The sequence below is a fragment of the Notechis scutatus genome, chromosome Z, assembly GCF_049901735.1.
Source record: "Notechis scutatus isolate UNSWTSFEM ecotype Mainland chromosome Z, rNotScu1.2, whole genome shotgun sequence".
Lineage (NCBI taxonomy): Eukaryota > Metazoa > Chordata > Lepidosauria > Squamata > Elapidae > Notechis > Notechis scutatus.
In genome coordinates, this window is record NC_142025.1 from 110,394,734 (window position 1) to 110,418,039 (window position 23,306).

At 42.9% G+C, this 23,306-nt stretch overlaps 1 protein-coding gene across 25 annotated transcripts; it reads right to left on the reverse strand.

Moving 5' to 3' along the window:
• Positions 1–408: 408 nt before the first annotated feature.
• Positions 409–22,956, reverse strand: HNRNPC (heterogeneous nuclear ribonucleoprotein C). Of its 25 annotated transcripts, none has more exons than XM_087945283.1 (9): positions 22,788–22,956; positions 17,675–17,700; positions 12,414–12,682; positions 5,279–5,354; positions 4,624–4,671; positions 2,146–2,306; positions 1,731–1,832; positions 904–1,061; positions 409–807 (listed from the first exon to the last, which is right to left on the reverse strand). In XM_087945283.1, exons 3-9 carry the CDS (start codon positions 12,652–12,654, stop codon positions 724–726), a joined length of 870 nt encoding a protein of 289 aa, XP_087801409.1. In that variant the 5' UTR covers positions 12,655–12,682; positions 17,675–17,700; positions 22,788–22,956; the 3' UTR covers positions 409–723. The 25 variants fall into 25 exon arrangements, with proteins under 25 accessions (XP_087801409.1, XP_087801400.1, XP_087801408.1 ...); XM_087945274.1 differs by having other exon boundaries at positions 5,240–5,354; XM_087945282.1 differs by having other exon boundaries at positions 12,414–12,685.
• Between the last annotated feature and the right edge of the window lie 350 nt (positions 22,957–23,306).

Here is a 23,306-nt window from a genome sequence, read left to right on the forward strand (position 1 = left end):
TATCAACATCCCCTGAAAGACTGTTTGAGAAGCTTTGTAGGCATATAAAAGAGGTTTTGCTGGGATTGTGTTTTATACTTTCTAAGGAAGTCTAGGTCAGAACAAAAGCTTTGAAGACCCAGCTTGGGATAACATGAGGTTGCTGCACATCAGACTTAGCAGCAGGGTTTTATTATAATATAGAATAAAAATTGTTCAATGTGGTTAGTGTTTCTTTAATAGTTTTAATATGGCTTTTATTCTGCTTTAGGTTTCGATTGGGAGCTCCCACCCCCCGAGTTAGTTATAAGATGGGCAGCTGCATATTTAACAAATAAATAAAAACCTATTTGCCAAAACACTACTGGGTACAACTTCTTCCCCCCTCAGCCCAAATGCCATTCGCACCAACACACATCAAGCCAGTCATCTAAAAACAATACATCTTTTTTATTGTTAAGTCAATAAAGAGGTATCAAAATTAAGAGGAAAAAAATTACAAGGGATGGAACTGAACTAGAGGAGCAGATGAAGGGAAGGAGGTGGGAAGAAGACGACAACGACGAAGGGCGGATGCCAACAGAAGACACGAATATTGTAAAACACAAGGCTGCAAGAAGGGGAAGGGGGCAGTGAGGAAGCAGCCAGCAAATGGGGGGAGGAGACGGGGGTGCAAGAGGTTCAATCAGAAGAACGCCATATGTGGGCCAAGGAGCAGAGAAGGGAGAGAGGTATGTTAGGTTCTTAGGAGTCATCTTCGCCATTGGCACTGTCTCTGTCGTCTTCCCCTTCTTCCGGTTCCTTATCGTCGCCCTTGATGGACTCCAACTGGGAGAGAGAAGGGGATAGGCAGAAGAGCCGAGTTAGCAAACGGGGAGAGCCGCCATCCTCACTCGAGGCTCTCTGCCTTCTCCAGCTTCGTACCTGGTCGTCTCCCCGGTCTTCGTTGTCGTCGTCGTCCAGCAGGTCCCCTTCCTCGGCTGAGTCATCTGCCCCGGCCTCAGATTCCATCTTCACATTGCTCTCTTCTTTCTTGGTCGAGCTGCTGCTTTGCTCTTCTTCCGACTTGTCATTCTTCAGTTCTGGGAAGGGAGGAGAGGCGGGCAGAGTTAATCAGGTTTGGGGTTCACTATCATTTGGGTCTCCTGCCAATTGCCTAGCAGTGAAAACTCTGAAGGGGGGGAGCTTAACCATTACAAAAGATTATCCAACCTTCCCCCCGCCCCTCTTAACCATCCTACAAAATGGGCCAATAGTTAGCAATACTTTTGAGGAAATAGCAGCTTCTGCAGTTCATATCCTGCTTGGAAGGCTGCTGTAGAAAGGTTTTCCTTTATGCATGCAAGATTCTAGTGCTGCAAGTGGTGGGGTGGCCTAGAGGGGGAGCTCTCGCCTCACAATCAGGAGACTGTGGGTTTGATCCTAGGTAGAGGCAATTATTTCTCTCTCTGAATACAATGAGAATATATCTGCTGGAAAAAACCTCCGCAAGGGTGACAGGTAGAGCATCCGGCCACTCAGCTCCATTCAGTTGCTTAGACTCCCCACCCCACCCCCGGGCAAGGGATTATGGGGTCATTAAAAGAGGATGATGGAAGAGTCTAGTGAGGCATATGCTCCTATAATGGGGTAAGAATATCTTGGAGGACCGGAAGAGGTTAGCAATGTTTCAAGCCAGGCATGCATCCCACATGGATCTCCAGGCAATTTATTCCTCCACTCCCTTCCCCCTCTCCCCTCCTACTATTTACTTTGATCCTTCTCTATCTTCTCAAGGCTTTCCAGCAGACAATCCACTTTCTGCTTAATCTGGGTCAGTTCCTTCTTAATGGCCTGCAAGTCATCTCCTTTCACTGCAACACAGAAGTGAAGCTCAATTAACTGGAAGTTTCAGCACCAGAATTTATTAAATAAGCATAAAATACTCAAGAAAACACATAAAAAGGGGAGAGAAAATCCACCCCACCCCCCATCTCCTTTCTTTTAAAAGCCCTCCTCCCTTTCCTCGTTGAAGAGGCATTGCAGAATGTTTCAGCACTTGTGGCAGCCAGGTTGAAGCAGGGAGGATGGCAGACTTTGGAATAACCCAATTTAAATAATACACAAAATCTCTCCCCCACCACTCCCCCATTTGCTATAGACCCTGTTCAACCTTCCAACACTTACATTTCCCAGATTTGGAAGAAGACCCCCGCTGCCCGCTCTTCGAGTTGAATCCGCTCTTCCCTCTGCGAGAGGTATTGCCAGAAACCCGCTGGCGTTTGGAAGGGACCACAGCCCTGGCAATGGGGGGCGGAGGGGGCACTCGTGCTTGGTAGCTGTACATCCTAGGAGAACCCGAAAAGGAGGGGAAAAATATGTATCTTAGCTTCAAAACCACTTTGTGAATATACCGCCCAGCATCGCACTGCAAATCTCTTCTGAGGTTTCTCAAAACACCTTCTTCTAATTAGATCAGCTAATTGAGGGAATTATGTACTCCTTTCAAAACAGCTCGGCTCTTTCTGTAACACAAACCTCAGAAATATATCTCTCAAGGCTAAAGAAGATGGTCCAGAACTATGTTAGAATCAGAATGCAGCTGGAAAGGACCTTGGAGGTCTTCTAGACCAACTCCCTGCTAAGGATGAGACCTGCTAAGGAGGAGATACTTCAGACAGGTCTTTTCTTTAAAAAAAACTTCCAATGATGGAGCTCTTATACCTTAAACTCTGCTCTTATACACCTCTTCCCTCTTTCCCAAAACAACTGATTAAAATCTTTTCTTAAATCTTGTTAATACAATCAATGGCTACCCATTTTCTTCCTAACTTTTTGAAGATAAGAGATCTCAAGAGATTAATTCCCATTAAATTAAACATTTGGGAGTTAAGGGGCATGCACGGATATCCTCTACAACAGTGATCCCCAACCTTTTTTATGCCGCGGCCCGGTACCGGCATCAGCTGGGCGCCGCCATCTTTTTTTGATGAAAAAGTGCTTCCGGTGAGCTTTCTACCCGGAAAAGCTCACCGGAAGCACTTTTTCATCAAAAAATGGCGGCGCCAGCAACCAGCGGCCTGGTAGGACTTGTTCAGCGGACCGGTGCCGGTCCACGGACCGGTGGTTGGGGACCCCTGCTCTACAAAGTCACAGAAGGACTTTTGATTAACAAAGAAAGAGAGGATGAGAGCGTTAAGTTTACATTCCATGAATTAAATGGAACGAATATGCTTAGTTTCCAACAATCCTCTCTCCAACGTTTTATTAATTTGAATCCAATTCACTGGATCTGGAGTTTGAGCCCAAGATTTTGGGAGCCAGCATGCAGACCCTCAGGGACTTTAGTTCTGTACTTCTGTTCTACAGCAACACTTAACTGGAATGTGTGTGTGTATGCAATGCAGTAAACTTCTCTGTCTCAAGCCCATCACACCCCAGAGAACTGTTTATAACATTACGAAATGGAAGTGTGCCAATTGAGACCCTCTATTGACTCAGAATTATCTATCGTAACAAATCTCTCTAGATCAGGGGTGTCAAACTCAATTTCATTGAGGGCAACATCAGGGTTGTGTCTGACCTTGGGGGGCGTTTGACATCACTTGTGTCGGGAGCACCTGCAGTGGCCTGAGCACTGTGCCAGTGAAAATGGAGGTTGGGAGGACCGTGTGTGGCCCTCCTGAGCTCCGTTTTTTCCTGGTAGAGGGTTGCAGGAGGCCGTTGCAGCAAAAAAATGAGTTCGGGAAATGCATGCAGCCCTCCCAAGCTGTTTTCGCTGGCAGAGGCACTCCTGGCCGGTCCTTTGGTATTTCCAGGGCTGCCCCATGGGCCAGATCTAAGCACCCTACGAGCTACATCCAGCCCATGGGCCTTGTGTTTGACACCCTTGTTCTAGATGTTCAAGCCTATCTGAAGAGGTCAGCATTACCCTCATGCAGAGAATGAATTTCACCATTAGTGTATATCCTGTCTCAGAGCTGGGGCTCTTCCTCAGCCTCTTTCCTTTGGCTGAATCTGCAGGCATCTTACTACGGGGATCCTCCTGGAGCATTCCAGGAACCAAGTACCCATCCCTTTGATGAAGCACTGCCTCCATCTTCTTCCTGCCCCCTCTCTGCAGCTTTAGCAGTGGCTACAACACTGCCAAACCTCTGGCTCTGGCTCAGTGGGTGAACATTACACTTCTGACAATGAGCTATACAGTACAAACCATCTCCAGAAATAGAGAGGACATTTAGTGCTCCCCTTTAGTACAACTGTTGAAAAGAAGGTATGATTGCCAGCCAATACTTTTTTAGCGAAGAGCTGCCATCTAGCCTTTAAGTTTGTATCCTAAAGACATTAGTACAAAAGCTATTTTGCAAAGCTAAGCTAAGCTAAAATCTAATTAAGTTTTAATTAAAATTGAATACAGTATTTCTACTATGTATTTGATAAATCCCTCTCTCAATCTCTCTCTCTCACACACACACAATTTATAGCCTGTGTAATTGGGCAACAACTTTGGGAGTTTTCTGGGAGCCACACTGAAGGCTATGGGGAGGAGGTGAGCAGAGCCCTAAGATTTTTTGTTCGCTAGGGCTGTGATCTCAGTTCAGAGCTGTGTTTTCCCACCAGAGTTAAAAACACAAAAACCGAGCAGTGCAACTTGACACCACATACCTGTCATAATAGTCACGCTGGAAGTCATAATCAAGGTCAAATGAAGACCTGAAAGACAAAGCATTGGAACAACAGGGTCAGGTCTCAAGGAGGTTGGGGACCCCAGCCCCTCCCTTCTAAAGGGCTGAGGATCACAAGACAATCCTTTAAACTATCAGCATGAAGAGTCTGCTCACAGCCCAATTTAACAAAAAGTGAAACTGTTTAGTTACAATGCAAAGATAAAAGCAAGCAGGGTCCCATCCAATTCCCCCTCCCCGCATTGCCACCCCCCCTTTTTTTAAAAAAAGCTGCTTGGCACTGTGACCCCCCCTCCAGTTTTATCCACTCCAAATACATCAAAGCCACGCTGAGTCAGATGGATTGCTTCAAGTGCTCGGTGCACAGGCAGGCGCGCGCGCGCGCACACACACACACACACACAGAGGCACGGCCATCCACAAATACAATCGGATTTTGCATCTTGCACCCAAGCTGGACAGCAAGGCAGATAGAGGCATTGCTCATTCCAGAGCCCATTGCAAAATTAAATTAGGAAATTCAAAAAATAAAAATAAAAGAGAGAGAGGGGGAGAGAGAGAGAGGTTAAAAATAATGTAAACATAAGGGTCCCGACCTGACTAGAGGGGACGGAGAAGGTGGTGCGGCTACTGACCCGTACATCTCTGTGGCCGATCTCTTCACCCCAGCTTTACCCCGGTTCAACTTCGGCTCCGCAGCCAGATTAATATCTGAAGGAGACACAGAAGCTCAAGTTTGAAACCTAGGATTTCCACAGGCTCTTGGGAGAAATTGCAATTTTGCTGCCATACGGGTAATAAGATTGGAAGTCTCTAGGCAACGTTTCGATGAAGTCTCATTCATCATCTTCAGGCTTGTGTCTTGTGTCTCAGAGTGAGCACAGAGCCGAAGACACAAGCCTGAAGATGATGAATGAGACTTCATCGAACGTTGCCTAGAGACTTCCAATCTTACGCGGGAGAAAACCCGAATAACCAAAGATCCACATACAAATACCCGCGATATATATATGTTTTCTTAAGTTTTCGCGGGTACTTACATGTATGGCAGGGGTCCCCAACCACCGGTCCGGGGACCGGTACCGGTCCGCAGAACAAGTCCTACCGGGCGCTGGTTGCTGGGCGCCGCCATCTTTTTGATGAAAAAGTGCTTCCAGTGAGCTTTTCGGGTAGAAAGCTCACCGGAAGCACTTTTCATCAAAAGATAGCGGCGCCAGCGCTTCAGTGAGCTTTTCGGGTAGAAAGCCATTTCTACCGGAAAAGCTCACGAGCGCTGGCGCCGCCATCTTTTTGATGAAAAAGTGCTTCCGGTGAGGTCACGGAAGCACTTTTCATCAAAGATGACGGCGCCCAGCTGATGCCGGTACCGGACGCGGCGCCCAGCTGATGCCGGTACTGGGCGCGGCATAAAAAGGTTGGGGATCACTGATGTATGGCATTCAGCTTTGTTCGGGTATTTTCCCACGTCATTGTAGTTGTGCTTTTAAAGTTGTAGCAACGTTTGGCAGAATCTCATCTGCCATCATCAGGCTTCTGTATAGAATATATACAGAAGCCTGATGATGGCAGATGAGATTCTGCCTAAACGTTGCTACAACTTTAAAAGCACAACTACAATGACGTGGGAAAATACCCGAACAAAGCTGAATGCTCTATATATACATACATACATGTATATATGTATCTATATATACATACATACATACATACATACATACACACAGTTAAAGAAAATGATAAAGAAACGTATAGATTTGAAGCCAGAAATATTCTTGTTAGGTATTTTGCCAGAAAAATATAATAAAGGGAATGTATATTTAATACAACATGTTTTGACAGCAGTGAGAATTGTATAACACTGGAAAAAATGAGGAAACTCCTTCAGGTGAAAATACAATAAAAAAAATATTTAGATTGTGCTGAAATAAAGGATAGAGAATATACAGAATATTTTTTAACTTGGGATTTGTTTTATCAATGGTTAGATAATAAATGTGTTCAAAATTAAAACATCTTTTTACTGTTCTGTATCCTGTACAGATGCAGACAGATAAACTCCACAAAACATCCATAACAAAGTACTTTTATTGGTTCATCAGGTATCCTCATAACTCACATTTGTGATGAAGTTCTTCTTTAATGACCAATCCTTTGTATATATGTGTCTTGTAGGTAAAAAGATGGTTTATCTCCTATCCTTTTTCTCCCATCTTGTAACGATAGAAGTAGATCAGTTACCATGAGTCCATGAGTTCAGCCAAGAGTGAGGAAAACTCCAACCCATCGAGGGTCAATTTAGTGACCAATTGGGATTACATTAGATCACGTGACATGGACTACATTTCCCAGGATACCTTAACTACATTTACCATGATGCATTCCCTTAAGGGGACAGTTCACAATTGCTACCTAACTATCCAATTCCCATACACTGGCTGGACAGCACAGTATGAATTAGAAGTTGGAAGAATATTATTACATATAAATATTACTACTATTATTATGTATATGTAAAATGATCCAGACAATACTATTAAATACATATATGTTAAAGGAAAATATATAAAAATGTTTTTAAAAAAGAAGTCCCTGGCTAATTGCTGAGGAATCTGGGAGATTAGGGTTACAACAATTGTAGAACACCAGAAAGAAGTATGGCTGAAAATATTGTTATCTACCAGCCGTCTTTACTTATAATATCTGGAAAAGAGAAATGTTATAGACGCTCTCAGGTTCAGTTTATGGTCACCCATTCACACAGCCTGTCAGAGTATGCAGATCTTGTAAGCCCACCTCGCTTCCTACCTGGGTTTTCCAGATAAGTGAGGTTAAGAGCAGACAACACACAGCCTTGGTCAATGGCTCAGAAATTAATTAGAGACATTCAAATCCCTTTCAATCAAACACTGAGGCACAACTGGTTCTTTGGAATACATTCATTCCCCCCCGGAAGGGGATTTCAAGTTAACAGCAAAACTTCATCAGTTATACTGTGCATTTGTTCTTTCTCGCGTCCACCCACGCATTTGTCCACACTTACGTGCTTGTTAAACTAGGATGCCAGGCACTAACTTAGAAGGATGGAAGCTCTGAATCCAAAGAAGTGGGTGGGCTTTAAGACCCCTTGCATCTCCCACAGGTCCTACTTTGTTGATTCACAATGCTGGCAGATACTCTTGCCCTAATTTGCACATCTGGTACCGTTGATGGGATCTCAGAGATGTTTCCATGTGCTCAGGCCCAACTTATCCTGTAATCTGCAATTCTTACACTGCAAAAACATATATGGACTACACAACTAGATCAGGGCAAAGCAATAGATGCAATCTACATAGACTTCTGTAAAGCCTTTCAGTGGTACACGACAAACTACTCCTAAAACTAAAATCTTATGGTATCTGGACACCTGCATAACTGGATAGAAGCATTCCTGTCAAACAGACAACAAATGGTCAAAATTGGGAGCATCCTATCAAATTCTGTACCTGTCAACAGTGGTGTCCCTCAAGGCAGTGTTCTAGGACCAACTATCTTCATACTCTACATAAATGACCTCTGTGATCATATTAAGAGCAACTGCGTTCTCTTCGCTGACGATGTAAAGCTATTCAACACCACAGACAATACTGCTACCCTTCAAAAAGACCCTGACTATGTATCAGAATGGTCAAACAACTTCAATTGTATCAGAATGGTCAAGCAACTTCAAATCTCAACACATAAATGCTCTGTCTTACATATTGGCAAAAAAAAAACCCATAAAATAAAATACAAGCTGAATAGTCAAGTCCTTGTTGATGATCCAAATTATGTCAAGGATCTTGGAGTACTCATCTCTAATGATCTAAGTGCTAGAGCCCACTGTAACTCCATAGCCAAAAAGGCATTAAGAGTTAACGTAATCCTATGTGGCTTTTTCTCTGGTAATATCACACTACTAAGTAGGGCATACAAAACATTTGCTAGACCAATACTTGAATACAGATCATCAGTCTGGAACCTGCATTACGTATCTGATATTAATTAACACAGTTGAGAAAGTCCAGAAATATTTCCCAAGAAGAGTTCTCCACTCCTCTACTCGTTGCAGAATACCTTATGCCACCAGACTTGAAATTCTAAACCTAGAAAACCTGCAACTACGCCACCTTCGGTCTGATCTAAGTATAGTATATACAATCATACATTGCAATGTCCTACCTGTCAATGACTACTTCAGTTTCAACCATAACAATACAAGAGCACACAACAGATAGAAACTCAAGGTAAACCGCACCAAACTTGATTGCAGGAAATATGACTTCAGCAACAGTGATCAGTGTCTGGAATATTCTACCTGACTGTGGTTTCTTCCCCTAACTCCAAAAACGTTAACCTTAGACTGTCTACTATTGACCTCACCCCTTTCCTAAGAGGTCTGTACGGGGCGTGCATAAGCCCACCAACATGCCTACCGTCCCTGTCCTACTATTTCTCTTTATTTCTCTTATATGTATCAATTTCATGTATTCATAACTATGTTTATACTTATACCCATTATCTTATAATTGCTTGACAAATAAATAAATAAATAAACTTCTGTTATCTGGCAACGTATTTCCCCTTTGTTTTCTTAGCTCCCCAAAGGGATCTTTTGGACAACATTCCTGAGGTTTTTTTTGTCTTCCCTGCTTCATCTTTAGATATGGCAGCTTTGGACTAGTCTCACAAAAATCCACCCATTTCTAAGGGTCTCTGCTCCATTTTTAAACTGTGCTGTTGTATACTTTAAGGCTTAGTCCAAACCTGCCTTCCATTTGTACTGTTTTTGTGCTGAAAATAACTGGGCTCTATCTTCTGCCTGACCACTTTTCAAATATTGGACATTATCTTTGTACTCCCTGCAATCAATCCCAGCAAAACAATTCCAGCTTTTAAAAACATTTGCTGTTATGTAAGTGGCCATTATTGAACATTCTTTTGAAATTGTGGAGCCTTGATCTGAAGGCAAAACTTCAATTATAATTTGCCTGGCACTGAACAGAGCAGAATTGCATTTTCAGGAGCTGGACAGTAATCTTCTCCTGGGACAACCTATTTATGTTAATTTTTAAGGAACCACATTACTGTCTCGTATATTATCCAATAGATGCCTGGAACTTTTTCCCACGTATACAACGAACCACTCTTCCCAAATCTACATGAAATTTTGATTTTTGGGTTTCAACACATAAATTCAAGCATGTCATTTTCTGAATCTAATCACATTACTCTTACTCTCAGCCTTGTATCATCACTAAATTAGATAAAGCATTGCTTTATATGAAGGCAGGACAAGAAGCAATGAATTGAAAATAAACAAGAAGCTATCTGACCTAAAACTAAGGAGACATTTCCTGACAGAATAATTACTTAGTGGAACAACTTGCCTTCAGAAATGCTTCAACACTGGAGGTTTTTAAGAAGAGATTGGCTAACCATTTGTCTGAAGTGGGTTTCCTGCTTGACCAAGGAGTCCTTCCAATGTCCCTTCCAACTGTTATTCTCTTATCTAAAACATTTGTAAAATCCTAAGAACTGGGGAAGCCTTGGAGGCCAGATTCTAATCCAAATTAAAAGTTAAGACTTACATGCCACTTCGTAGTGCTTTACAGCCCTCTTAAGCGGATTAAGAGTCAGCACATTGCCCCCAACCATCTGGCTCCTCATTTTACCAACCTCGGAAGGTTAGAAAGCTGAGTCAACCTTGAGCTGGTCAGAATCAAACTCCAGGCAGTGAACAGTGAGTTAGCCTGCAATACTGCCTTCTAACCACTGTGCAGCCAGGGCTGTCAAACTCTCAGCCCGCGGGCCAGATGTGTCACAGTCTGGCCACGCCCGTGCCGGGTTTAGCAAAGGGGGGGAAAGTCCCGATATATCACGTTATGCCGCCGTGATGGCATGAGTTTGACACCCCTGATCTAAGTAGTCTGGCATAGGATGGCTCCACCTTGGTTTTTTTTGGACATCCAAGAAAGGAGAGAGCCTAACATCTTCCTGGGTAAACACAGCAGCATGCCTGCAAACATCTCTTTACATGTTGTTACAACGCTCCTTACAACACCTAGTTAATATCCTTGGCACATTGCCTAAAATGGGAGTGGCAGAGGGAGAAAAAGCCCACTCCATATCACAAAGGTGAACCACCTGAAGCCATACAGGGTTGCAGGGCTGCCACCCATGGAAAGCAGAAACAAATATAGGAAGTCCTCCAACGTTCAACAATCCATTTAGGGACCATTCAAAGTTGTCACGGCACTGAAAATAGTTACTTACGACCGTTTGTCACACTTATGACTGTTGCGGCATCCCCCCGGTCACCTAATCAAAATTCAGGTGCTTGGCCACCGACTCCAAGTTATAAAGGAAGCCGGATTCAATTAACAACCATGTTATTAATTTAGCAGCTGCAGTGCTTTACTGAACAACAAACAGTTGGCAATGAAGGTTGTAAAAATGGGGGCGGGGGGTGTTTAAAATCGCTTAACAAAAATCTACCTTAACAACAGAGGTTTATGGCTCCCTTACATCGAGAACTAGCTGTTCTTTCTTGCAAGATGTGGCACACCATTATAAAAAGCCAGGGCAGTCTGGGGCTAAAAGATCTGCCTACCTAGCAGCAGCAGCAGGATCCAAACCGTGTAGCGTTGCTAATAAAACACATCATCATTTCAGAGGCTCAAGTTACCTAGAAAACGTCCTTCTTCCCTTTTGTTGCTGAAGAAAACCTACTATCACCTTTCATAAACAACTGGCCAAGTGGAAGGTGAGAGAATAAGCTTTAAAAAAAAAATCTTCCTAGAGGGGGGTTGGGATATTGAGTGGGAAAAACATCAGCAATTTTGTCTTCTGCTGACAGGGGAAAAAACAAATGTTGCCCTCAGAAAAGGAAAAATCCCCTCCGGCAAGGCGTGAGCATGTCTGAACTAGAGCACAGGTTTTTTGCACCTGACATTAACAGGCAGGTCCCAAGGACTGCTGAGAAGGGGGAAGGGAGCTTTTCTTGAAGGGGGAAACCTTGAATTTCTTCTTGGCTTCCAACTTTTTTTTTTAATTTAGTATGTCAAAGCAGGACAGGCCAGATGATCTGAAAACATTGTTGAGCTAAATCATTCTTGTGACACTTATTTGCACAGCTGTAAATAGCCAGGAGAGGAATGAATCTGCGTTCTGGTGGTGAGGAGACTTTAGTAATTTGGGTTCAGACAAAGCCCACCACTCTTAAGCTTGTCTCAGTGAATCCAACAAGCTTATACACCCCTTTCTTTAAAAAAGGTATATATGTGCGTGCTTTTCTCTAGTCTTGTTTCCAGAAAAAATGTAAGTATCAGGTAGGACATTGAATGTTCTTTAAATTTACCCTCCTGTTCTCAGGTTCCAGAAAGCTCCTAGATCAAGGCAAAGCCAGGCCAAGAATATTTCTGTTTAGATGTTTGTCATCCCCCTCAGATAGACCAGATCAGAAACATACTCCATAGGAAGGCTGAAACTACTTCATCCCCCAATATATCTTAATTAACTGCTCCCACCTTCCTTTCACTTTCTGTTTTCTATACCAGAAATCCCTTCACACACACACAAAAAGGCTGCAACATGTATCGTTTGCATAGGGAACTGCTGGGGCTCCATAAGCAGACCCGTGTTGAACAAGGCAAAAGGGAAACAAAAGTTCTTTGATAGAAGAACCACAGCGTCAATTTCAATGGGATGATGGAAGAACAGAAGGGCCAACCTTGGAAGTTGCCTACTTACCAAGGACCTGACCTGCTATCATCCTGCCATCCTCTCCCGCCACTGCAGAGCGGGCGTTGCGCTCGTTCACATACTGCACAAACGCAAAGCCCTTGTGCACGGAGCAACCCACAATCTTGCCGTACTTGGAGAAGATGGCTTCCACGTCGGACTTCTTGACCACGAGGGTATTGAGGTTTCCAATGAAGACACGGGAATTGAGGGAACGGGGATCTGTCTTGTTGGTGACGTTGCTGGCCATAGCTCCCCCACGCAGCAGAAAGGCTAACCTGCTGCCAAGGCCAGGGAAAGGGAGAAAAAGATGGGTCAGCAAAAGGAAAAGGGTCAGATGCCATAGCTTTTTTACACACCAACTATAACCAACTACAACGAAAAACACAAACACACACATTTCGGGGGCATCATCTGACAAGCACTTTCTCAGAATGAAACGCTACCAGCGTGAGGCATGCTGGGAAATCTCAGGTGCATCCTCCTAGGTATAAGATACAGCAGTTTTGGCACACACACAAAAATGTCAACACTAGAAAAAAAAATTCCTGAAAAGAAAAAATTAAGTTAAAGGGATATATTTTTACCATTAGCCTACCATAGTTACTATCTCATTAAAAAAAGCTCTATGAGGATTGGATATATGAAAATAATTTTGTCTAAAAGATGCAAAGGCCTTCAGTTCAAGCTGCTTCCATTTCCATATTTTTTCAGCATCAAACATCTTCTGAACAATGTCAACTCAACTCCTACCTTGGTTCTGTTCCAAGCAGCATTGTCAGGAAAACGCAATCTACCATTTCAATACATGCTTTGGTCAATACAAGCAGCAGCATATATAAGACAGATGCAGGAAGCCCAGACGACCAGTTCAGAGGCAATTAATGAAAGTACTCTCATTATCAAGAGGAAATCTTCCGATTTCTTCTTAAAATTGAGATGAATCTATAAAGGACGCTTAACATTTTCAGGATTCTGCATGTTCTAACCTCCACCTTCAATGTAAGGACATTCTAATTAAGAATGCAATCCAAATCCAATTTGGGGAAGATTTATATGAAGGAACTAATTACCACAAGTCTCTGTCCATAGATTTAGGCTACATGTTAGAAGGGTCTGCACTTGTATCTGATGCTTTGTACATGGCCATGTTCAGAGTGCTTTCTAGTAGCACTCTGAAAGCTTTGAGTTCTCCTGATTACATGCAGGAACTGTGAAGGTTAGAAAAAGGGAGTGGCCTCTTTAAGGCGCTGCTGACAGACTGCAGAGATCCAAGATTCTTGTTTTGGATTCAAATACCTGTACGTTGCTTTTTATGCATTAACGGGAAATAACGTATTTTATATGATTTGAGCAAACAAATACCTTATCACTGCTGGAATCTCACTCTTGTGCAAACTCAAGGAAGTCTTATCTGGTTACAGTCCAATTTTGGCAAGGGCCCAGAGTAGCATTTTCTTTATCCATATATTGTACTTATTTTCCCCTCAGGCTGCTTACAAGGACAGGAATTGACAATAAAATGCAAAGGCAGCATCTGTCTTTGTCCAAACTTTTAAGGGCAGGAGACAAAGTGGAGGATGGAAGATTGGCTTTGGTTAATGAAGAATCCAAACTTTTTCTTGCAACCAAGTTCCCAGCAGGCTGCACGTTCTCTGCCAATCCCAACTCTTCAGTCCCAGCTAATAAGCACACAGCTATCTATCCAGGTAGAGTGGACAGATGCACATTTAATGCACATGGACACGCATGAAGAGCACTGAGGATGAGTGAAACAAGATTAAAAGTAGGAATGATTTTCACTGCCAGTATTCAACTGAACCCTGTGCCTAGTTCATTTGACTAAGGTTCTTTTCTCTTTGCCTCCCGATACTGACTAAACACTGAACTACAGCTTTGATTTTAACTATATGTAGAAAGGATTAAATAAATCTACTTAAGACTTTTCTGCTCCATTCCACATCTTGTGTGTCAAAGAAACAACATTCTCATTCTTTTAATGAAAAGCAAAGCAAAAGCTTTGTTTGAAACGGGTTGTTTCACTGCTTCTCCCTTCTTCTGTTAAAAATACTCTTATTTCTCTTCAGTTTCTACAGGGGCACAAGTGGAATGTATTTTCATTTCTGCCTGAATTCCAAGCCAGATAGGAAATAAAATCCCATTTCTTCTTTCAAATCAGGCCTTCACTGCATTTAACTAAGCCTTGGGTCAGCCTGGTAAAAATCTGTAAGATGAATTAAAATCCTAGCCAGCCTCAAGTGGCGGGAACTGTTTCTTTACTGGAAAGCCTTTTCACAACATTTATTTGTGGGGTCTACACCTCTTGCTTTTTCTCTAGGACTTCAAGGAGACCTGAGTGGTATTTCCATCTCCAGATTTTGCTGAAAATTGTAAAGTAGATCAGACTTAGAGAGCGTGATTACTTCATAGATGTCCAGTGGCTGATGTGGACTCTATACACAAGAGACAAGAAATTCTGCTCCAGGAATAGGGAACAAATAACAGGTAATTTCTGTCCTCATATGACAATGCCAAACATGCCTATTTGTTAATACATTCTGTCATAATCTGCCTTCCTATATTTTAAATCCTTTAATTTAAATCCTACATTCTGGGCTGATATATACTTTCTGTTTAACTTTCCATGTGTTAAATCTTCTCAAAACTAAACAACCCCATTTCCTACAGCCTCTTCACAAGACACAGAACAAATGAGTTTGGCCATTCAGCAAAATTGTTCAGTTGCTGGTCACTGTAACTCCATTTGCCCAAGAAAGAATTGAATCCATGAAAACTGTATTAGAAGCTAAATGTTTTGCAGATGTATCACACAATTAGTTAACAAGTACCCCTTATGCTAAAAAGCCTCTATCATTGATCAATGAAGAGGATGGAGAAAGATATAGACCAATTTAGATATAATCATCTACTTCTTCCCATGTTTTGTTGTTAGATCGTAAACATTTTAAGATGTCTTTCCCCAAGAGGGGACAAATGTAACTGACTCGCTTTTTGTGACCATTCAGAGCCTCCCATGGAGTTCCTACAAATTTTGGTCCTCTACATCAGGGTTCTTCAAAATTGGCAACGTTAAGACTTGTGGACTTCAACTCCCAGAATTCACTAACCTGCATGGCTGGCTGAGGAATTCTAGAAGTTGGAGTCTACAAGTTTTAATCTTTTTGTTGTGGTGTCCCGAAAGTTCATGTGAACACGATAGCGTGCGTGTGCCAGCACCCACAATGCAATGCACCCCACCCCTGTGCATGTGCGCGCAACACCCCACCCACCCCTTTACCTGCACTGCGTATGCCTCCCAGCTGATTTTCGGCCCATTTGAGGCTGTTTTCGCCTTCCTGGAGATTTGAGGCAAGCCTCTGCAGGCTTGGGAGGCTGAAAACGGGCCCATTTCAGCACTTCCGGCATTTCCGGAAGGCCTATTTTTCAGCCTCCTGAGGCTGCAGAGGTTTCCCTCGAGCCTCCAGGAGGGCAAAAAGAATCTCAAACAGGCCAAAAATCAGCTGGGAGGTGCGTGCATGCACAGTGCAGGTAAGTTTGGCTGGGGCTCACGTGCCCACACAAATAGCTCTGCGTGCCACATGTGGCACGCATGCCATAGGTTCGCCATCACGGTTATAAACTTCCTGCATTCTGAAACTTCTAGAATAGCAAGTCTATCACATTCTCCACAGTATATTGGTTAACGTTACATTTATTATACAATTTCTGAAACTGAATGCCTAAATTGCCTCTACTTCTTTCCATTTAATTAGCTTTATGTATATATTACAGCAGACAATTACTGCATTTTGTGATATTTGCGAAGCATTTAGAAAACTCAGGGACTGCAATTGCATTATTTTATAGCTATGTGCTCTGAAATTCCAAGAAACTTTTATTACATTCTATACAACTATGAACAATGGAAGATTTAAAAAAAAATAACTGGGAAACAATTTAACCCAGTACTAGAGTCTACTAATCTTCAATATATATTGTCTTTCCCAAGATCAATCATCTCTGTTAGCAGCTGGATCTATGCATTACAGGTAGCCCTTGACTTATGACCACAATTGAGCCCATTCATTTTTATTGCTAAGCAAGGCAGTTGTTCGAGTTCTGCTCCCCTTTATGAGCTTTGCGCCAGTTCAGTGAACCCCTGCAGCTATTAAGTGAATCGTGCAGTCATGAAGTGAATCGGGTATCCTCCCATTAACTTCATCGGGCAGGTCACACCTGACCCCAGGACACTGCAACTGTCATAAATACATGCCAGTTGCCAAGAGCCTGAATTTTGAGCATGTTACTATGTTGCAATGGTCGTTAAGTGTGAAAAACGGTCGTAAGCCACTTTTTTCCAGTTAACTTTGAATGGCCCCTAAACAAAATACTTGTAAGTCCAAGACTACCTGTATGCCATTCCATAACGCTCCCGAAAAGGACATTTTACTTATTTTTGATGCCAGGGGTTTGAATAGTGCCCTCAGATATGCTATACAGGTAGGTGTATACACTTTAAGCAAGGCCTTTAAGAGGGGATGGCCTGGAATGAAGCCAATGCAGCCCCTTACCATCAGCCAAGATGGGTATGCCCCTGCTCCATGCAAGGCTCCGCTGGAAGCTGCCTCTGTTACTCCAGACTGGGCATCCATGACGGCGCTTGTAAGGGGTGGGTGGGGATGGGGGACAGTGCAGAGGAAAAGACCAGGATGGCGAACTGGGAGGGCATGAAGGGGTGAGTGGGGCCTCTGACCAGGGAGAGGCTGTCACTGCTAGAGAGTGAGCAGCCCCACAGACACAGTGCAGCAACAATTGAAAAATCGAATAGAAATAAAATATTAAAAAATGAAAAATAAAAATAAAAAAGCGTAGGAACTTCCTGAGTTGTTCAAGTAAGTTCTGGAGAGGTATCAGGTTCTGTTCTTGGCAGCCAGGCGATCAGTGAGGGAGGGGAAAAAAAGAGTTAAACGTGATCAATCCACTTTCTTTTTTTAAAAAAAATGTGTTTTAAAAACCTGGTATGTGTATTTTTCCCCAAGGGGTTATAAAAGCCCAGAGTCAGTTAGGATCATTCAGAAAAACTCCATTTTCATCTGGTTAAAAATCAGCAGTCATTTTTTTTAAATCACCACCATGAGCAACACATCATCATAGTCACAGTCACCACCATTACTGCAGTAATAATATCAATAAAGTAACTAGCAACAACGATAAAAAGGAAATCAGTGGAAAGGCAGGAAAAAAAACGGAGAAAAATTGGAATAACTTACTGTAGCTGAAGATCAAAAAAATCTCACTGTAAAAAAACAAAAATAAAAATAGCCCAGATTAGAAAAACGGGAGGTGTAAAAAGGTCAAAGTCAATAACGATTTTTTTTTTGTTTTTCTCTTTCTGTCCTTTTTTTCCCCCCCTTTCAAACTCTCATTCCAGCCACGGTTATGGCAAAACCTGGCAGAGGAGAGTTCCTGGCAGAAAATAATCCAAGCCCTTTTGAACACCATTTCATTCTAAAAATGGCCTAAGAAAGGCCAGCTCATACGAGGCTAAAAGGTTCTTCCTCTAACCCAGCTGCTGCAAGGAAAAAAAAAAGGTGATTTTTTCTCCCAAAATTACATTTTTCAATCCAGCTTTTCTTTTTTTTTTTTTTTTGCTTGACTGCAAGGCAACACTGGGCCACAAAGGCACCGTTTTATTAAAACAACTTGTACTGAGACAATGGGAGAGGGTGTGCGTGTAGTGGGGTGGGTGTGGGGTTTAAAAAATAAAAATAAAAACAAGCTGAGCTCCAGTGAAGGAAGGGTTGGGGGTTTTCTCCTTGCTGCCCTGTGAAAGGAGAAGGGACAGGATGAGTCAAGGGTACCCCAGAAACTTTGCCCACATCTCCCAGTTTTCCCCCCACCCCAGAGAACACCAACTTCCGGTCCCATGTGGCTACTCCAAGCTCAAAGCAGCCACTTAGGTGTGATTAAGCTGCCACCTTGATCTTGCCATGTCTGTTTGTTGCCAACGAGTCGTGCTGGACGACTTCAAAGTCACCTGCATACTTGTCATAGTTAAGAGCTCAGAGATCTCTAAAGCAAAGAGGAAATCTGAGCACATACACACGTCATACACATACACACAGAGAGAGAATCAAGGGAAAAGAATCAAGGTCTATACAAGAAGTGTGTCCGCTGGTCTTCTGCTAGGTTCTCATTACAGTGGTAAAAGTCCCAGCAATATAAATTTCTAGAATTCAGATATCACCCCCACTTATCTACCTTTCCACTCACTAACCACTCAAATCCCAGGTAACTGGGGCAGAGAAGTCCCCCACCTATCTTTTCACCCATACCTATTTAAATTACAGGTAATCCTTGACTTATGAATATAATGGACCCTGCCAATTACATTTGTAACCTGAGGATTCATTAAATGAACGTGAAAATGCTTTTGCCCAAGCATTCGCTAATTGAATGCGCAGGTCATTTAGGGCACATGAGGTATCTCAGGGGGGGGAAGGCCATGGGGGGGGGTCTAGTGATAGAACAGACCACCTCCTTAAGACCACCCAAGGTCTCCCCGGACCCACTGAGATACCTCATGCTCCCAACAAGTTTCCCCCCACCATCCTGCCATGCCGGGTCACTTACCTGATGAAGATCTAGTGAGCTGTCTTTTCTGCAGCCTCTCTGCCGCGTAAGATCATGGTGCCTGGAAGCTTGCAGTCTCCGCACAAAACATTTGCAAGTCGATGGGGACGCTTTGAGTGGGATGATTTCACGCCCTCAAAGCCTCCTAGCAGCTTGCAAACATTGCACGGAGCAGCTTTGGGAGGGGGGGGACCATGACTTCGCTGCCTGAAGTCCCACAAGATCACGGCCCCCAGAAGCTTCCAGTCTCCATGCAAAATATTTGCAAGTCGATCGGATGCTGGAAGCTAAATCGTCCCGCTCTCAAAGAAACCGTGCCAGAGAGGAGACAGATCTTTGCAAGTGAGTCTGACATGGCAGGATGGGTTGGTGGATAGCAATTCTGGAGACTCCGCTGGCTGGGATAGGAAGGATGAATGTTGTAGTGCTTCTGCGGACATTTATAAGGTTGAACTACTGCCGTGGTGCTGTAATATGCATAATTTTGGGACTGTGTTGTAAATACTTGGGGGGAGGGGGGAGAGGTCATCACGTAACTTTGAATGGTCACTAAGTGAACTGTCGTAACTCAAGAATTATACCTGTATTAATTTCACTTTTCCTTGACACTTCCTCAGTGTTGTTTTCTCTGGGGGAGAAACAGCCTGTCTTTCAAATGATCAGTCTGATCCCAAATGCAACAAGATGCAAGCTTAAGAACAAGCCATTTTGGAATTTATCAAGAGAAAAACACAGCAATGTGTAAGTAAACCTAAGTCTCTACTCAGATGATCAGAAAAAGCTTTTACAGATCAGCTTACACAAGTTGTTGACCAATTCAAGTTGCGGGTGGCCATAGAAGCTTTCCTGACTATTGGGACAGTTAAGTTTTGGTAACAGAAATCTAGGCAAAAATTAAGTTCAAACCTTCTAAATAAGCAAATTCAATGAGGAAGCCAGATTCACTTAACAACCACGTGACTAACAGCTACAACAATTCACTTAACAAATGTGGCAAGAAAGGTAGTAAAATGGGGCCAAACTCACTTGACAAATGTCTCGCTTAGCAACATTAAATTTTGAACTTAACCATGGTTGTACCTGTGTTGGTGGATGGTCAAAGACCAGATACTTCACTTGTGATTGTCTAGTTGTGGATTTAAATCCTGGCCTAGAGCAAATTCTTGCCATTATAACTTACCCACTGTAGTATAGTAAGAATATTGGAAAACATGTCTGTGTGTGTGTAATGTGCAAATTATGACTGGGGAGTCTGTGCCTTTTCATGCTGAGAATTATATACAGTGCTATGATCAAATTTGGGAGTGAATTATGAACTTGTAAGTGGTCCTCAACTTACGACCACAGTTCAGCCCATTGCTAAGCAAGACAGTTAAATGAGTTTTGTCCCATTTTATGACTTTTCTTGCCAGTCCTTAAGGGAATCATTGCAGTTGTGAAGTTAGTAACCCACTTAAAGTGAATCTGGCTTCCTCATTGTCTCTGCTTGCCAGGTGAGCAAAAGGTGATCACACAATGGACACGGCATCCATCATAAATACATGCTATCATAAAATTTGCCCAGGATCCAAATTTTTATCATGTGACAATCAAACTGTTGCTTTGGTCATGTGAAAAATGATCATAAGACATTTTCAGTGCTGTTGCAACTTTGAATAGTCACTAAATGAATGGAGGACTACCTATTCCGTGTAGCCAGAGTGTTCTTAGGTTATTTGCATTTGTTACCCCTCTTATGTTACAACTTCAATCATTGGATTGGTAGCAAGGTAACTTCGGGCTCTGTTAACACGTGCAGAATTCTTGCATCTCTACAACTGCACTGTTTGAAAAGTGTTAAGATTGGTATGGATTCTTGCCAAGACGCTATCTTGTTATGAAACAAGAACAAAAAACAAAAAAAGGCATTGTTGTTTTCAACCTGAGACTAATCTATCAGCCCTTCAATGCAAACTGCTTTTCAAACTTTCATTTTTCATATCAGGGACTGCAAGCAAAGCAGAGAGAGAGGGGGGGGGGGAGAAATAGAAGGATACAAAATATCCCACCCTGTCAACTGGTTTTAAAAAGGACTTCCTCCTAAACCTGACACTGGTCCAAACTAGCTCATGCAAGTTTAAAACATTAAGCACAAGTTCAAAGAAAAAATGCATTACGAGTTGCATCATTTTTGTTGGCAAACACAGCACACAGTCTGTTTCTATCAAATAAATTGTTAATTCAGAAATGTGCCTTTGCTCTAAAAATATAAAGGCAAGCCCTTCTGAAGTTTGTGTCACTTACAGAAATTAGCATGAATAAAACTCTCTTTAAAAAAATACGAAGTAGTATTTTTTTGTGTCAGTCTTTCGTGGGAACAAATTCATACTGAATGCAACTGCATTTGTTTACACTTAAGGAATACGTTTCTATTCCTAAAAATGCTATATACTTGTTTTACAATGAACATGCATTCCCAGTGCAAAATCCCTAAAATGTCTACAGTAGCAATACTACATGAAATAGCACTTATTTTTATTGCTCCAATGTAAATGTATGTCAGATAGCTGTCCAACGTATATAGTGTGCCAATTCTGATACTTTTAGGCATTTTTACCACCTGCCATTTAACCTCCCTAGCTTATGAAGTGTGTTTAAAAAAAAATTCTGTCAAAAATCACAATCTGATCATGGTAAGTGTGCGATATAGTGTGCACATTATTGACGCTTTTAAGCAATTTATATCCACAATTCAACCTTCCTAGCCTATAATAGCATGTACGTTTTAAAAAAAAAATCTACTGAAAATCACAATCCGATCATGGTGTGTGATAGTGTGCAAATTCTGATGCTTTTAGACGTTTTACCATCCGCAATTCAGCTTCTCTAGTCTATGACAGCATGTGCATTTTTAAAAAATCTGCCAAAAATCACAATCTGATCGTGGCAAATATGTGATAGTGTGCAAATTCTGGTGCTCTTAGGCATTTTTGCCACCCATGTAAAAGCTTCATATCGCGCCTTAAAAAAAATAATAGTTATTTTGTTTAACAAATGGGGCAGCCTTCTGCCTCTACTTTCTAAGGTAATTTTTTTTAAAGGTCGATTTTACAGCCCTGGGATCTCCTGGTGGTCTCCCATCCAAGCACCACCTGGATTTGTCAGTAGCTTCCCGAGGTCCAGTCTGTTGTGTGCCACCTGCTGAAGCATTTGGCATCTTGTCTTCCTGACCTGGACTATCAATCCGGATTAGACGAAGGAGATCCGACCCTGAACGCCTAATAAAGGTCAGGCAGGCCCCACATCCAAGCATGTGTTCCCTCGCTTAAGCCGGCAGCCATACCTGCGAATGGGATCTGCGCGCGCACCTCACACGCTTTCTATATATTCAGGGGTAGGCACATACCATAGGTTGAGTATTCTTACAACCCACATAAACGCATTAGCCTACCACAAATACACACATACACACACAGACGGCCACACGTTTTCCTCTCCTTCGCAGAACGGAAGAACCATTAAAGCAGTTTCCCCCCTTTGTGCCCAGCATAATGGTCTCTCCCAAATAAGTCATCGGCTTGGATGACATCAATACATTGAATGGGGAGTGGGGGAAGGAGGTGCGAGTCCAGAAAAACCGCAGCGGAGACCAAAACTTGAGGGGGCGTTTGGGCAATACGAACTCCCCTCCCCCCTCACGCGCGCGGGGGAAGAAAAAAAAATCGTCGCCACTCTTTCCGTCAGGCGTTTTTCTTCAGGCAACGAACTCACCGGGAGGCCCCAGATCCAGCACGCCGCCGCTTTGCTTATCTAAATGTCTAATTTATGTAACCGTATACTGCTTCGCCCTCTCTTTTCACAGCTACGCTCGCCTCATTCGCGCCCCGAACGCCTCACAAAATGGCGCCCCAGCTGCCCTCTGCGCCGTGCAGCCGGGTCTGTGGGAGCTCCGCCCACCATCCCAGGCGCGCTCATTGGCCACCGATCAAGCGCAGGGGGGGGATGCGCGCAAGCTGGTTCGATAAGACCATGGGGAGGGAAAAGGAAAGAGGCAAGGCTCCGACAGGAGAGGTTATTTGTGCTGTCACTCAGCATGGCGCGGCTATTGTTCGCCGTGAGATGAGAACACGGAACGATCGTATCAACTGCAGTCATTTTCCCTCCTCGGCCGTTCATTTTGGTCCCACCCATATCCAAGGCTAGCTCCGTCTATGGTTAGAACCCCCTTCAATCATTTAAACTACATTGTCATAGGCTGTTATCGAACTACAAATAATATCAAAGGGGTCT